This window comes from Lagenorhynchus albirostris, chromosome 15 (assembly GCF_949774975.1).
Source record: "Lagenorhynchus albirostris chromosome 15, mLagAlb1.1, whole genome shotgun sequence".
In the NCBI taxonomy this organism is placed as follows: domain Eukaryota; kingdom Metazoa; phylum Chordata; class Mammalia; order Artiodactyla; family Delphinidae; genus Lagenorhynchus; species Lagenorhynchus albirostris.
In genome coordinates, this window is record NC_083109.1 from 29,713,742 (window position 1) to 29,728,756 (window position 15,015).

At 41.6% G+C, this 15,015-nt stretch overlaps 1 protein-coding gene across 3 annotated transcripts in view; it reads right to left on the reverse strand.

The window, feature by feature from the left end:
- Positions 1 to 15,015, reverse strand: part of UBOX5 (U-box domain containing 5) — a 32,928-nt gene that overhangs the window by 3,998 nt on the left and 13,915 nt on the right. For all 3 annotated transcript variants that reach the window (XM_060124930.1, XM_060124931.1, XM_060124929.1), the window contains exons 2-3: positions 4,937 to 5,031; positions 2,536 to 3,724 (exon numbers count right to left, since the gene is read on the reverse strand). In XM_060124930.1, the coding sequence (XP_059980913.1) occupies positions 2,536 to 3,724; positions 4,937 to 4,990 (1,243 nt within the window). In that variant the 5' untranslated portion in view covers positions 4,991 to 5,031. The remainder of the gene's footprint in view (positions 1 to 2,535; positions 3,725 to 4,936; positions 5,032 to 15,015) is intronic.

Below are 15,015 nucleotides of genomic sequence, written 5' to 3' on the forward strand. Positions count from 1 at the left end.
AACTCTGCAGGGCCACTGGCCTGCACTCCCTTGGTGTTCGTGTCCTCTTGCTTCCTAGGTAAAGCAAAGCAGTTATTATCGAGTGGAATAATGAAGACCTCACTCTGCCCACTCCACTATCTATAGGGCCTTCTCTGGATATGGGCTGAGGGTGAAGGTAACAGGAGATGGGGACCGCTGCTGAAGAAAGGACGTAGAGATCTGCCTGATAGCAGGGCTTCCCCAAAGTAGCACCATAAAAGTACCCCAAAGCGGGGAGTGGAATGTTTGGTCTACAGTATGTAGGACATAGGATATCACCTTGAGGCCTTGAAGGAGCACTGGTCAGCGTGGTCCTGTGTCACCAACAAATCTGTCAAGGCCAACACCACTGGAGACCTCCACAAACATCAAGGTCTAAGTACCTTTCTCCTCATCTTGCCCCACTGCACCTCAGATGCTTCCAGGAGTTTCTGGGGGTCTTGTTAACTAAAATTTGCACTCAAAGCCAGAGAAGATACATACGTAACCTTTAAGTGCTGTTTGCATAAGCCTTTTAGACTAAGAGAGGAACTTTAAAGAATGATACAGGTGGATGGACCTAGCGTCTGTCATACAGAGTGAAGTAAGTCAGAAAGAGAAAAACAAATTCCGTATGCTAACGCATATATATGGAATCTAAAAAAAACGGTACTCATGAACCTAGTAGCAGGACAGGAATAAAGATGCAGACGTAGAGAACAGACTTGAGGACACGGGAGGGAAGAGGAAGCTGGGACGAAGTGAGAGAGTAGGACTGACATATATATACTACCAAATGTAAAATGAATGGCTAGTGGGAAGCTGCAGCATAGCACAGGGAGATCAACTCACTGCTCTTTGACGACCTAGAGGGGTGGGATAGGGAGGGTGGGAGGGAGGCTCAAGAGGGAGGGGATATGGGGATATATGTATACACATAGCTGATTCACTTTGTTATACAGCAGAAACTAACAACATTGTAAAGCAATTATACTCCAATAAAGATGTTAAAAAAAAAGAATGACAGAATCTAAACAGACTAGTTTTTATAAGCAGAAAGAAAAAGTTGTCAAAGAGCTATCTCCAAAAGCACCAAGCACTGACGATCACAGGAGAATTCTACCAAACATGTAAAGAGTAAATGAGGGACTTCCCTGGTGGTGCAGTTGTTAAGACTCCACGCTCCCAATGCAGGGGGCCCGGGTCCGATCCCTGGTCAGGGAACTAGATCCCACATGCCGCAACTAAAAAGAAAAAAAGATCCCGCACACAGCAACTAAAAAAAAAGAAGATCCCGCATGCCGCAACGAAGATCTCGCACTCAGCAACAAAGATCCTGCATGCCGCAACTAAGACCCGGCACAGACAGATAAATAGATAGATAGACAGACAGATAGATAGGAAGGAAGGAAGGAAGGAAGGGAGGGAGGGAGGAAGGGAGGGAAGGAAAGAGGGAGGGAGGAAGGAAATAGAAGAAGGAAGGAAGGAAGGAAGGAAGGAAGGAAGGAAGGAAGGAAGGAAGGAAGGAAGGAAGGAAGAGTAAATTATTCCAATACTACTAAATTGTTCCAGAGTTTAGAAAAGGAAAATTTCCTAATTCTTCTTATGGAGCAAATCATTGATACCAAAACCTGACAGATGATGTGTACTTGTACACACACACACAACACACACACACACACACACACACAACTGCAGTCCAATCTCATTAATGAAGACAAAAATCCTAAATAAAAACACTAGCAAACAGAATTAAGCAGTACACTAAAAGCAGCATGACCAAATGGAGTTTCTTGCAGGAATATAACAGTGGTTCAATATTAAGAAGCCTATTAATGTACTTTACTGTATTAAAAGATCTAAGGATGAAAAATCATAATATCATCTCTACTGATATTGAAAAGGCATTAGACAAAATCCAACCACCAATCTTGGGTAAATACATTGAATAAAATAGGAATCAATGGTGTGGGAGAGTGTCTGAAATGGCCCCCAATGAACCCCACCTGAACTTAGTAACTTGCTTCTTACAGAATACAATAAAAGTGATGGGATGTCACTCTGTGATTAGGTTCTACAAGACTGACTTCCACTTGTTTGCACATGCTGGTGTACACAGCTACCATGTTGTGTGCTGCCCCTGAGAGGCCCATATGGCAAGGAATTGAGGGTAGAATCCAGCCACCAGACAAAAGGGAAGTGAAGCCCCCAGTGCAACAATTCAGCAAGGAACTGAATCCTGCAACAATCACGAGTGACCTTTGAAGTGAATCCTTCCCCAGTCAAGGCTTGAGATGGCCGCAGCCCTGCCAACACTTTGATAGCAGCCTTGGAAGACCCTAAAGCAGACAATCCAGCTAAGCAATGCCTAGATTCGTGACCAGAGAAGCTGTAAGATAATAAATGTGTGGTTCTTTAAGCCAGTAAGTTTTGGTGTAATTTAAGCCAGCAAAGCATAAAACAAAGGGCAAGTGCCAAGTGTCACCCGGGAGGAGGAGAGATGACGACGGGCTTGGACATAAAACGAGGGATTACCTGTTGAACAATCCATGAGCTCACTGGCAGCTTTCATTTTCTTAGCAGTGTGCTCTGAGGTAGTGGGTGAGACCAGAAGGCTTGTGGTAGAAAAACAGGAAGCATTTAAGCCAAGGCTACTGTCTGGGGCATGTTCACCCTGCTCCATCTTCCTTTTCTGAGAGGGCAGAGCAATGGAAGAAGGGGTCACTGCCAATGCAGTCTGTGCTCTCCCAAGCAGGTGGCAGCCAGGGATGGAGTGCTGGAGCAGGAAATGGTCGATCCGGGCCTTCAAGTAGGGGTGAGGCAGGGGCTGGGAGTGCGGAGTAAAGGCTACTCCTGTGAAAGGGTCACTGGGCACTCGGCCCCATGTGGCTTCACTACGGTTACACTTCTCCAGCGTGCTCTGGTCAATGACCTTGCCTGAGGGCAGCAGCATGGGGTAAGGCATGATCTCCAGGGTGATGGGATCCAGGAACTCTTCAGGTACATCCCGAATTACCTCAGCCAGCTCCAGGAGGCTGGAGGGGGCCTGCTGGCCCTCAGACTGGCCCCCAGGATCACAGTCACTCTCCATGGGCAAGGCTGGGGCCTGTAGAGACAAGTCCTGAGGGAGGCTCTCTGAGGCAACCAGCAAAACACTGTCTATCACCTCCTGAGAGCAGGTTTTGGCTGGCTGACCCCATACTTCCAACCGCTTGATACAAGGGATACCACTGCCTGTCACATGGGTGATACAAATCTTGAGATGGGCCACATGACTAAGAGAAAGAGCCCCTTTATTCCAGAGCTCCTGGGCCACAACAGCAGGGGAGGGAAGTGTGGCTTCCATCGGGCCAAAAGGTGGCCTGGCTTTGAAGCCCCTGTGGCTAAACACCACTTGGCTCTGGTTTTTCAACAAGACTTTGCCCACCAAAGTGAACGCTTCTTTCTCCGGAATGGATGGCTCATCTGGGCCTGGGGTCTGGCACTCGGGGGTATTCCAAGACACTCTGCTGGACAAGGCAGATGTATACATTTCCAGGCCAGTGACATTCTGGCCTCCCCCAGCTGTGAGGTCTATGTTAATCCTACAGATTTCCACATTGAAGGGAAAGGAAACTGTCACATAGACTGGTGGCTTAATGAAATACTCTGTCCTAAAACCATGACTTCTCTTTGTGAGGTCTTCAGAGATGAGATTTTCTACTTCATAACCATCAGCTGATATCTAGATTTAATGACAAAAATGAGACACATTGATTTGACGAGATCCAAATGAAGACAACTCGTTTTCAACAACTTGTCACTTCTAAGAAAACTCTTTAAAGAAAATCTGAAGTTCCTCATTTGAAATTTCCTCTATTACATCAAATTTTCCTGGGGTTTTCTTTTCTTTTTTTTTGGCAGGCATCCAAGATCAGGTCAAAGGCTGAGGGCCACTGTGTCCCCAAATACTGCCCATCCTTAAAAAATGAGCAATACAACTCTGCCTAACCAACAAAAAATCCCTTCAAAATAACATGTCTGTGAAAGGGGGGCAGATTTACAAGTGTTTTTTGGATTGTTTTTGAGTTTTTGGTGGTTTTTTTTGCTTTTAAATTCAGAGGATGAAAATGTACAGATTTAGGGAAAAATAAAGATGTTCACTGAAATTCTCAATTTTGTATTTGGACTTGATCAATTATAAGAGTTTCCCTAGGAAGGCATAACAAAGGAACTTCTTGTAAATCTATGAATGATGAAACTTGGAAAGAAAAGGTTGCACAGAGACAAGGACCACAAAAGACTATGGGAAATTTAAAACAGTGAATGTACTAGGGGTGGGATTGTGAGTAGCTTTTTCCTTTCTCCCTTTTAATGTTTCCAATACTTGTTATAACCAATGGAAATTTTAAGATATCCTTGTCTGAAGGAGTCAGCTTAACAATCTGGGAACCTGAAATAATGTGCTGTGTGCAGAAATTCCAAATTGGGGAAGAAGTTCAATTCTCCCCTTGGAGTTTCCTTACTCCCTGCTCTGGGCTGTGGAAGATATCCAGCTTTGTACAAAAGGGGAGGCAGCTTAATTCAAATAATAAAGAACAAGGAATCCATATAACAAATATAAGCCATTATTTCTAGCATGAGAAGTTAGCAAGAACTAACTAAGAGAGAGAATTCCTACCTTCACTTTGACCTTGAGTGAAATTAAAATTTACTGTCAAAGGGAAGAGAACCCTCCAGAAAATGAGTCACAACTCAGCTTGTAATGGTGCTGTCTGACTCTAGAGGTGCAGTCTGACCCACGCTTACCTAAATATCATCTGGTAGACTCTAAAACAATGAGGGTGAAAGCACATTAAGCCTGAATTAAGTCTACATACACAAGGCAGGAAATGGGGAAAAACATGAAAAATAGATGTCATATATTTATTTATGTGTATATACTTGTTTTGTTTACCTTGTTGCAGTAAATTCTTGGTCTGAACTGTGGGAGGCAAAGATTTATTACCATCCTTACGGCTGAAAGGATGGCTTCCAAGCATCAGAAATAGCCTTAAATGAAAAAATAAAACTTGGTATTAGACAAGTTAAAATTCAAATCTAAACTTTTAGGAGTTGATTCATAAGATCAGCTTGGTGCTTTGTGACCACCTAGAGGGGTGGGATAGGGAGGGTGGGAGGGAGGGAGACGCAAGAGGTAAGAGATATGGGGATATATGTATATGTATAGCTGATTCACTTTGTTATAAAGCAGAAACTAACATACCATTGTAAAGCAATTATACTCCAATAAAGATGTTAAAAAAAAAAGAGATGAGAATCAAACAGGATAACAATAAAACTTTAACACACACACATTCTCATGGTCTATACTCACTCTTTTTGTATACTATATGGGATACTGGGAAATTAGTCACTGAAAAATTACAAAGCAGATTTCTTTTGCAGACTGTGTAGTTTGGTTCTCTGGATGACAGCTGTTCTAAAGCCCCAGTGGAGGCAAGGGCCTATCAGCTCTGCAGGGGGATCCCCACAGGAAAGAGAGGGTCAAAAGTGGATGAGCTCAAAGAAAAAAGAGGACTACTTAGCCAGAAGGTTTAGAATGAAAAGGGTCACAGAAAATAATCATAGTGGTGCTATGCATCATTGTCATTTAACACTTGTTAATGCAATTATGTTTTCTTATTAACACGAAAACAATTAGAAGAATCAAAAATGTCGTTATTGAGAAGTAGAAAATCTTAGAGTTGAAAAGCACCTTAAAAGAACATCTAGGAGCTTCCCTGGTGGTGCAGTGGTTAAGAGTCCACCTGCCAATGCAGGGGACATGGGTTTGAGCCCTGATCCGGGAAGATGCCACATGCCGTGGAGCAACTAAGCCCGTGTGCCACAACTACTGAGCCTGCGCTCTAGAGCCTGCGAGCCACAACTACTGAGCCCACGTGCTACAACTACTGAAGCCCGCGCACCTAGAGCCTGTGCTCTGCAACAAGAGAAGCCACCGAGATGAGAAGTCCACACACCGCAAGGAAGAGTAGCCCCCACTCACTGCAACTAGAGAAAGCCCGCACGCAGCAATGAAGACCCAACACAGCCAAAATTAAATAAATAAACAAACAAACAAAAATATATAAAAGAACATCTAATCCAAATACAGCTGACCCTCGGGACTTCCCTGGTAGCACAGTGGTTAAGAATCTGCCTGCCAATGCAGGGGACATGGGTTCGATCCCTGGTCTGGGAAGATCCCACATGTCGTGGAACAACTAAGCCTGCATGCCTACAGCCTGTGCTCTGCAACAAGAGACGCCACTGCAATAAGAAGCCCACGTGCTGCAATGAAGAGTAGACCCTGCTCACCGCAACTAGAGAGAGCCTGCGGGCAGCAATGAAGACCCAATGCAGCCAAAAATAAATAAATTAAAACAAGCACATCTGACCCTTGAACAACACAGGGTTTAAGGGCACTGACCCTCCACACAGGTGTTGAAAATCCACGTTTATCTTTATAGTCTGCCCTCTGTATTGTTTCCACATAAGTGAATTCAACCAACCTCAAATTGTGTGGTACTGTCGTATGTATTTAGTGGAAAAAAATCCACATGTGAGTGGATCTGCATAGTTCAAACCGGTGCTGTTCAAGGGTCAACTGTAGTCATTTTGATGACTAATAAGCAGGGTAAGGGAAATGGATGAAGGTGGTTAATAGGTACAAACTTCTAGTTAAGATAAATAAGTTCTGGGGATGTAATATACAACATGGTGACTACAGTTAACACTGTATTGTACATTTGAAAGCTCCTAAGAGAACAGACCTTAAAAGTTCTCATCACAAGACAAAAAAAAAAAAAAAGAAGTAACTATGTGAGGTGATAGATGTTAACTAAGCTTATTATGGTAATCATTTCACAATATATACATATATTAAATCATTATATTGTACACCTTAAACTTACACAATGTTATATGTCAGTTATAGCTCAATAAAACTGAAAGAAAAAGACTAATGTCCAACAGCCTTCGTCTTTCTCTGTAGAGAAGTGGGGAAGGCACTAGAAACATCCCTCCCAGTGGTAAGCCTCTCCAATGGATTTGAACTCCTTGAATGAGGCCAGCCAGCCATCTATGCTTTTCCATCTAACAGACAAGGCCATGAAAAACTCCCAATAGCGACAGGGCCACCCTCTGGGGTCTTGGTATTGTCGTGCTCAGTAAGTGCCACTTGCAGAGGCCAGGCATGTTGGGCATCCTGCAACATTTTAGTGAGTAGTTTCTGCACAGTGAAGATCTGCCATGAGACCTGTGAATGTTTATTATCTCAGCCTAGCCCCTATGTCAGTTTTACATATAAACACAGAATAGTTTTTAACATGATTTTAACACATGCTGAATTTTCTAGGAAGGGAACTTCCATGTCAACCACAGGAAGATCATACTTTACTTCAGGTCTTTAACAAGAAGTATTCACTTCTGAAATCCACATCACTGTGGTATTCAGAAATGCTAATATATCTGACAGTCCACATTTTTTTTTTTTTTTTTTTTTTTGGCGGTACGCGGGCCTCTCACTGTTGTGGCCTCTCCCGTTGCGGAGCACAGGCTCTGGACGCGCAGGCTCAGCGGCCATGGCTCACGGGCCCAGCCGCTCCGCGGCATGTGGGAATCTTCCCAGACCGGGGCACAAACCCGCGTCCCCTGCATTGGCAGGCGGACTCTCAACCACTGCGCCACCAGGGAAGCCCCTGACAGTCCACATTTGTAGAAGTCTGCATTCATGTTGATTCTACATGTTGGTAAAAGCTTTTGATTACTTTTTTTTTTTTTTGGCTGTGCCACGCAGCTCAAGGGATCTCAGTTCCCCAACCAGGGATCGAACCTGGATCCCCTGCAGTGGAAGTGAGGAGTCTTAACCATTGGACTACCAGGGAAGTCCCTCAGTTATCCTATTGAGCTCATTGATTTTAACAAAGTTTCAGGGACTTGGGGGGGCAGGAGGTTCTACAATCTCAATAATAATGAGAGCCTCTTTCTTAAAATGGTAACTCTTATTTGTCTCTCATCTTACTATATTAGCTAGAACTGCCAGAATTATATAAAATAATATTAGAGTTGCCATGCTTGTTTTGTTCCCATTAGAAAACACCTCTAGTGTTTCATCTTTGAACATAATGCTGATTGTTAGACTGAAATATTCTTTCTATGTTAATAAAGCACTCTGATTTTCATAGGTTTTTGAAAATCAGGGATATGCTTTGAATTCTGATTGTCTCTATATATTGAGTTTTATTATTTTTCTTATTTGACAGATTGAGATATAACACATTTTCCAATTTTTTAAAATAAATAAATTTATTTATTTTTGGCTGCGTTGGGTATTCGTTGCTGTGCGCAGGCTTTCTCTAGTTGAGACGAGCAGGGGCTACTCTTCGTTGCAGTGCGCGGGCTTCTCATTGCGGTGGCTTCTCTTGTTTTGGAGCTCGGGCTCTAGGTGTGTGGGTTTCAGTAGTTGTGGCACGGGGGCTCAGTAGTTGTGGCTCGTGGGCTCTAGAGTGCAGGCTCAGTAGTTGTGGTGCATGGGCTTAGTTGCTCCGCGCCATGTGGGATCTTCCCGGACCAGGGATCGAACCTGTGTCCCCTACATTGGTAGGAAGATTCTTAACCACTGTGCCACCAGGGAAGTCCCAAATTTTCCAATTTTAAGCCATCTTTTTATTCCTAAGATAGGCTCTAGTTGGTTGTGGAAGATTGTTCTTTAAATGTTTTTCAAACTCTACTGAATTTGATTGGTCACATTTAATTTTAGATGAGATAACACTGCACATTCATGTTACATTTACAAGCCCTATGCTAGGAACTGGAGTGGAGATAAAAATGAAATGGTCAGGTGGTGAAACTATTCTGTATGATACTGTAATACATGGCATTATTTGTTGATTCTACATGTGAAAATCCACAGAACTGTACAACACAAAGAATAAACCTTAATGTAAACTATGGATGTCAGATAAAAATAATATATCAATATTGGCTTCCAATTATAATAGATATACCACATTAATGCAAGATGTTAATAATAGGAAAACTGTATGCAAGGGAGAGGATGTATATGGGTACTCTCTGTATTATTTGATCAATTTTCCTGTAAGCCTAAAACTACTCTTAAATAGTCTAATAATAATAAAATAATAATAATAATAATAATAATGATTGGGGAAGAAGTGACTGAAAACAAATTAGGACTGGAGAGCAAACTGAAACAAGTGACTGTGCCATTACAGGATTAGAGTAGCAGATCCTTTAAAGAAAATCTTACAAATCATGGTATCTGTTTCTTTAGGAAATAGTGATGTCCAAACACTGTAGGATTCTACACGACTCCAGTTGCCACTGAGGTCTGTGCATGATCTTTTCCTCTCTCTTGTTCCAACACTCCTGATCTTTTAAGGCAAGTATTTCCTGCCTTAATGCTTAACACAGAAAAAAAAGAATGGCTCACCATATGAAAATGCAAACAGTCTCATCCAGGAAGACGGCCTCCTTAGCTCTGCCTAGGAAATAGCCAAGCTACCTGAATTCACTGCAAACACTCTCCAGTGAATACTTACAAATTATAGACTCCTTATCCAAATTTGGCATCTAAGTACAAGAGAGACCGTGTCTGAGTATAAGCTGGGGACAACAGACCATGGCTAAAGTGCCCTGCAGTTCAGAGAAGCAGCTTGAAGCCAGACAATATGGCCTTATAAGATAGTAAGATAATAAATATTTATAAGCAGATATCAATTTTCATTACAAAGATTTTTTATTACAAAATATTTTAGATAAAAAGGTAAAGAATATAACATAGTAGACATTCTTCTACCCACCACCTAGATTTAGCAAATGCTAACATTTTGCCATGTTCATGTCTCATTAATGTACCTTAATGATAATTTACCGTGTATTATCTTGCAACATGCTTTTCTATTAAGCATTATTATTTTAAGTTTTTTCATGTTGAAATGTGTATATCTAGTTTGTTCATTTTAACTTCTTCATAGTATTCCACTGTATGACTAAAACACAGTTTATTTCCCCATTGACCTATTACTTATATTTTTAATTTTTTTACTATGAAAAAAAGCTGCAGTAAATATTCTCTATAAGTCTTTTTGTGGGGAAAAAAAGTTAAATAACACGGTCCTGTCCTCAAGTCTTGAAGCATTACAAACTTCCTTCCAACAGTGATTATGGAATACAAAGGTTTGTAACAGAGCTTTTCACAGATGACATTAAGAGTAGGGAAGGATGGTCTAATCAATGTTTTTCAATTTGTTGTTTTAAAATCAAGTTATAGGTTGAAGAAAAGAAATATGAACTAAAAAAGTACAAAATACCAAAGTGCACATAGTGCATTATTTCAGGAGACTTTTGTTTCAGTTTTATACAAATACATATAACAAATATATACTAGGTTCAATATAAAATGTACTGTGGCTTTTGATGAAAAAGACTGAAAACATTGGCCAAAGGTATACCCAGAAGTCAGGGAAGAATTCACAGGAGTAACGTTTGAACTAGAGACAACTAAGACACATGTCTGACCTCACGGACAACTTTGAAGGACAGATACCACATACTAGTGGTAAACCGTACAATATGTGCTTGACTATAGGAGCCAAGAGACAAGAACAGGAACAAAATAGGAAGAGCACTAGGGAGAAGGACCAGTAAGACTCAAGGCACAGAAACAGGACAACGTGAGGCCAATCCAGGAAATGCTGAATATGCCACTTAGCTGGAGAAAGCAGGGCTGGAAAGGCATAGTTATAGTGCAACATTACTACCAGGAATCTGACAATGATAGGATCTACTGATCCTACTCAGATTTCACCAGTTTTACACGTACTCATTTGTGTCTGCCTGTTTATTAAGTTCTGTGCAATTTTATTCTATGCACAGATTTATGTAATCACTTTGTGTGTACCAAAGTCAAGATACAGAACAGTTCCATCACAAGGATCCCTTGTACTGTCCTTTATAAATCCAAATACTCTACTACCACAGAAGTCTTAAAGTTCCTCACCCAGATCTAAGCTCCTCAACTGAAGACTCCAGTTTAATTCCACTACCCACACTATAAGAAACAAACTTGAGGGACTTCCCTGGTGGCGCAGTGGTTAAGAATCCACCTGCTAATGCTGGGGACATGGGTTCAAGCCCTAGTCCAGGAAAATCCCAGATACTGCGGAGCAACTAAGCCCATGCAACACAACTACTGAGCCTGCTCTCTAGAGCCCGTATGCCACAACTACTGAAGCCTGTGGGCCTAGAGCCCATGCTCCACAACAAGAGAAGCCACCGCAATGAGAAGCCTGTGCACTGCAACGAAGAGTAGCCCCCGCTCGCCAAAACTAGAGAAAACCTGGGCGCAGCCAAAAATAAATAAATAAATAAATATATTTAAAAAAGAGGAAGAAGAATGAGGCTCCAGATACATGCTCTGGAGTATTTCTTGCAGCTGACAGCCCCTATGGGACTGGATGTCCACACGGAGACAGACCTTTCTCCTCTGCCTCCCTGTACCAGGCTGAGGAAGGGAAAATGCAAGGGAAGGACTAAGAAGGGACCCAGAGGTAGGGTGACCAACAATATGGTATACCCAGGACTGAGGGTTTTTTTCAGAATGTGGAACTTTCAGCGCTAAAACCAGGAAAGTCCCAAGCAAACTGGGACATCCTATCTGGAAGGTTTCTGTCTGTGCTTCCTTGGAGCTTAAAGCAGCCAAGCAAACCTTTTTGTTGCTGATGACTCAGAACCTAGAGGTGGGGAAGTGTGGAGGGATAACTTAGAAGAGAATAAGGTGACCATGACACTTTCTGGACACATGTGCATCCATCTTCCTTTGGCTTACAAAGAAGTTGCCATAGCTGAGTTATACAAGCTGATTTTTGAGTCTCATGAAAATGTAATGGAAAGTAATTCTGGCAGATGCACATATTTTAAAGACTAGGCTCAAACAGGTTACAGAATAAAAAAAAAAGATTACCTGTCAAATAAGAGAAAAGCATTTAGCATCAAAGAGTAGGTGGAATACCAAGGCACTGAGCAATTTCATAAATTGGGCATTTCAGCTTTTAAAGAAGTACAATACTTCTTATAATTTCTAAATTGAGTTACTGGTCCATCCAAGTAAAAAATCTGACTTGTGTGCATTTTTTTATAGCTGGTTAAAATGAAAGACAGCTGTCCCAGCCTATCCCACATAGTCACCCACAGATGAGAGGGAAGCAGGAAGACCAGAACCCAGGTGTAGGCCCAAAAGAAGCTTGCAATGTTATACACCTGGAGCCAATTCACCCTTCAAGAGCTTAATATGTGCAAGATACTCTGCTAGGCACAAGTGGACACAGTTTTTACTCTTAAGAAACTCACACGATCAAAACAAGGCACAGATGGGGAAGGGTTCTAATACCATTTACTCGGTACCTTAATAGCAGTGTCAGAAAAGTTATATGAGAACCCAGGTAAGGCAACCAAGCTCCTCACATACAAACCTGACCCTAACTCTGTCCTTCTCCTCCAGGGCCTTATTCCATCTGTTCTTGCCTCTCTCTTGAATCTTCAACTTATCTCTGACTATTGGACTCTTTCCTCAACATGTAAACAACAATTCAAGTCTCTTTTGCCCCCATCAGCCACCTCAAAAGAACCCAGCCTTGTCTTTCTTAGGGTTGTCAATTTAGCAAATAAAAATTTTAAATGCCCACTTAAATCTGAAATTTGGATAAACAATGGATTTTTTTTGGTTGTTTGTTTAGTATAAGAATGTTCCATGTACTACTTGGGACATACTTACACTAAAAAATTATTTATTGCACATTCAGCAAACTACGAATAGAAAGGAACTTCCTCAACACAATAAAGGACATTTACAAAAAATCCACAGCTAATATCATACTCAGTGGTAAAGACTAAAAGCATTCCCCCTAAGATCCAGAACAAGACGAGGATGCCTGCTTTCACCACTACGATTCAACTTTGTCTAGAAGTTCTAGCCAGAGCAATTAGGGAAGAAAATGAAATTAAAAAGTATCCAAAGTGGAAAGGAAGAAGTAAAACTATCTCTATACACAGATGACATGATCCCATATATAGAAAATCCTAACGAATATACATATATACATACACAAAACTTACAAGAGCTAATAAAAGAATTGAGCAAAGGTGCAGGGTAAATCAGTTGTATTTCTATACACTAGCAATGAGCAATTCATAAAGGAAATTAAGAAAATTCCATCTACAATAGCATCAAAAAGAATAAAATACTTAGGAATAAATTTAACTGAGAAGGTACAAAACTTACACACTGAAAACTACAAAATGTTGTTGAAAGAAATTAAAGACTGGACTTCCCTGGTGGCGCAGTGGTTAAGAATCCACCTGCCAATGCAGGGGACACGCGTTCGAGCCCTGGTCCGGGAAGATCCCACATGCTGTGGAGCAACTAAGCCCATGCGTCACAACTACTGAGCCTGCACTCTAGAGCCCGCGTTGCACAGCTACTGAAGCCCGCGAGCCTAGAGCCCGTGCTCTGCAACAAGAGAAGCCACCGCCATGAGAAGCCCGCGCACCGCAATGTAGAACCCCACTCGCCACAACTAGAGAGAAAGCCCGTGCACAGCAACGAAGACCCAACGCAACCTAAATAAATAAATAATTTTTTTTTAAAAAAAAAGGAAAGAAATTAAAGAGCTAAGTAAATGGAAAGACATCCTGTGTTCATGGGTTGGAATACTTGATATTAAGATTGAAAAGCTACTAAACATCATCAGTCACTAGGGAAATGCAAATCAAAACCACAATGGGATATCACTTCACATCCACTAGGATGGCTATTTTTTTTAAAACAGCAAAGATGTGGAGAGGGCTTCCCTGGTGGTGTGGTGGTTGAGAGTCCGCCTGCCGATGCAGGGGACGCGGGTTCGTGTCCTGGTCCGGGAGGATCCCACAGGCCGCGGAGCGGCTGGGCCCGTGAGCCATGGCCGCTGAGCCTGTGCATCTGGAGCCTGTGCTCCGCAACGGGAGAGGCCACAACAGTGAGAGGCCCGCGTACCACAAAAACAAAAAACCAAAAACAAAACAAAAAAAAGATGTGGAGAAATTGGAACCCTAGTACTTTCTGGTAGGAATGTAAAATGGTATAGCCACTGCGGAAGTATGGTGGCTCCTCAATAAGTTAAACGTAGAATTAATACATGACCCAGCAATTTCACTCCTAGGTATATACCCAAAAGTACTGAAAACAGGTGTTCAAACAAAAATTTGTATATGAGTGTCCACAGCAGCACTATTCATAATAGCTAAAATGTGAAAACAACCCGATGTCCATCAACTGATGAGTGGATAAATAAGATATTGTATATATATGAAATGGAGTATTTTTTGGCCATAAAAAAGAATGAAGTACTAGTAAATGCTATAACATGGATGAACCTTGAAAATATTATGCTAAGTAGAAGTCAGACACAGAAAGCTGCATATTGTACAATTTCATTTATATGAAATATCCATATATGCAAATCCATAGAGACAAAGCAGATTAGTGGACAGGGTCTGAGGAAGGGGGAAATGTGGGGTGACTGCTTAATGCGTATGGAGTTTCCTTTGGGGGTGAAGAAACTGTTCTGCAGGTAGATAGTGATGACTGGCTACACAACACTATCAATGTACTAAATATCACTGAATTGTACACTTTGTTTAAAATAGCCAATTTTACATGTATTTTACAAAACATTATTCACTACTTATCTGAAATTCAAATTTAACTGACCATACTATATTTTATCTGGCAATCCTAGTCCCATTCTAAATCCTGCTCAAGTTTCCCCGTCCCTTCAAAGGTTCCCAAGGAATTGCCTCAATATTTGCAATCCATTCCTTAACTCCACTCATTCAACAGGTGTGCAGTCTGGCTTTTGCCCTGACAATTCAATTCAAATTGCTATTGTTAAGGTCATCAGTGATATACAAGTTGCTAAACTGACTGAAGATTTT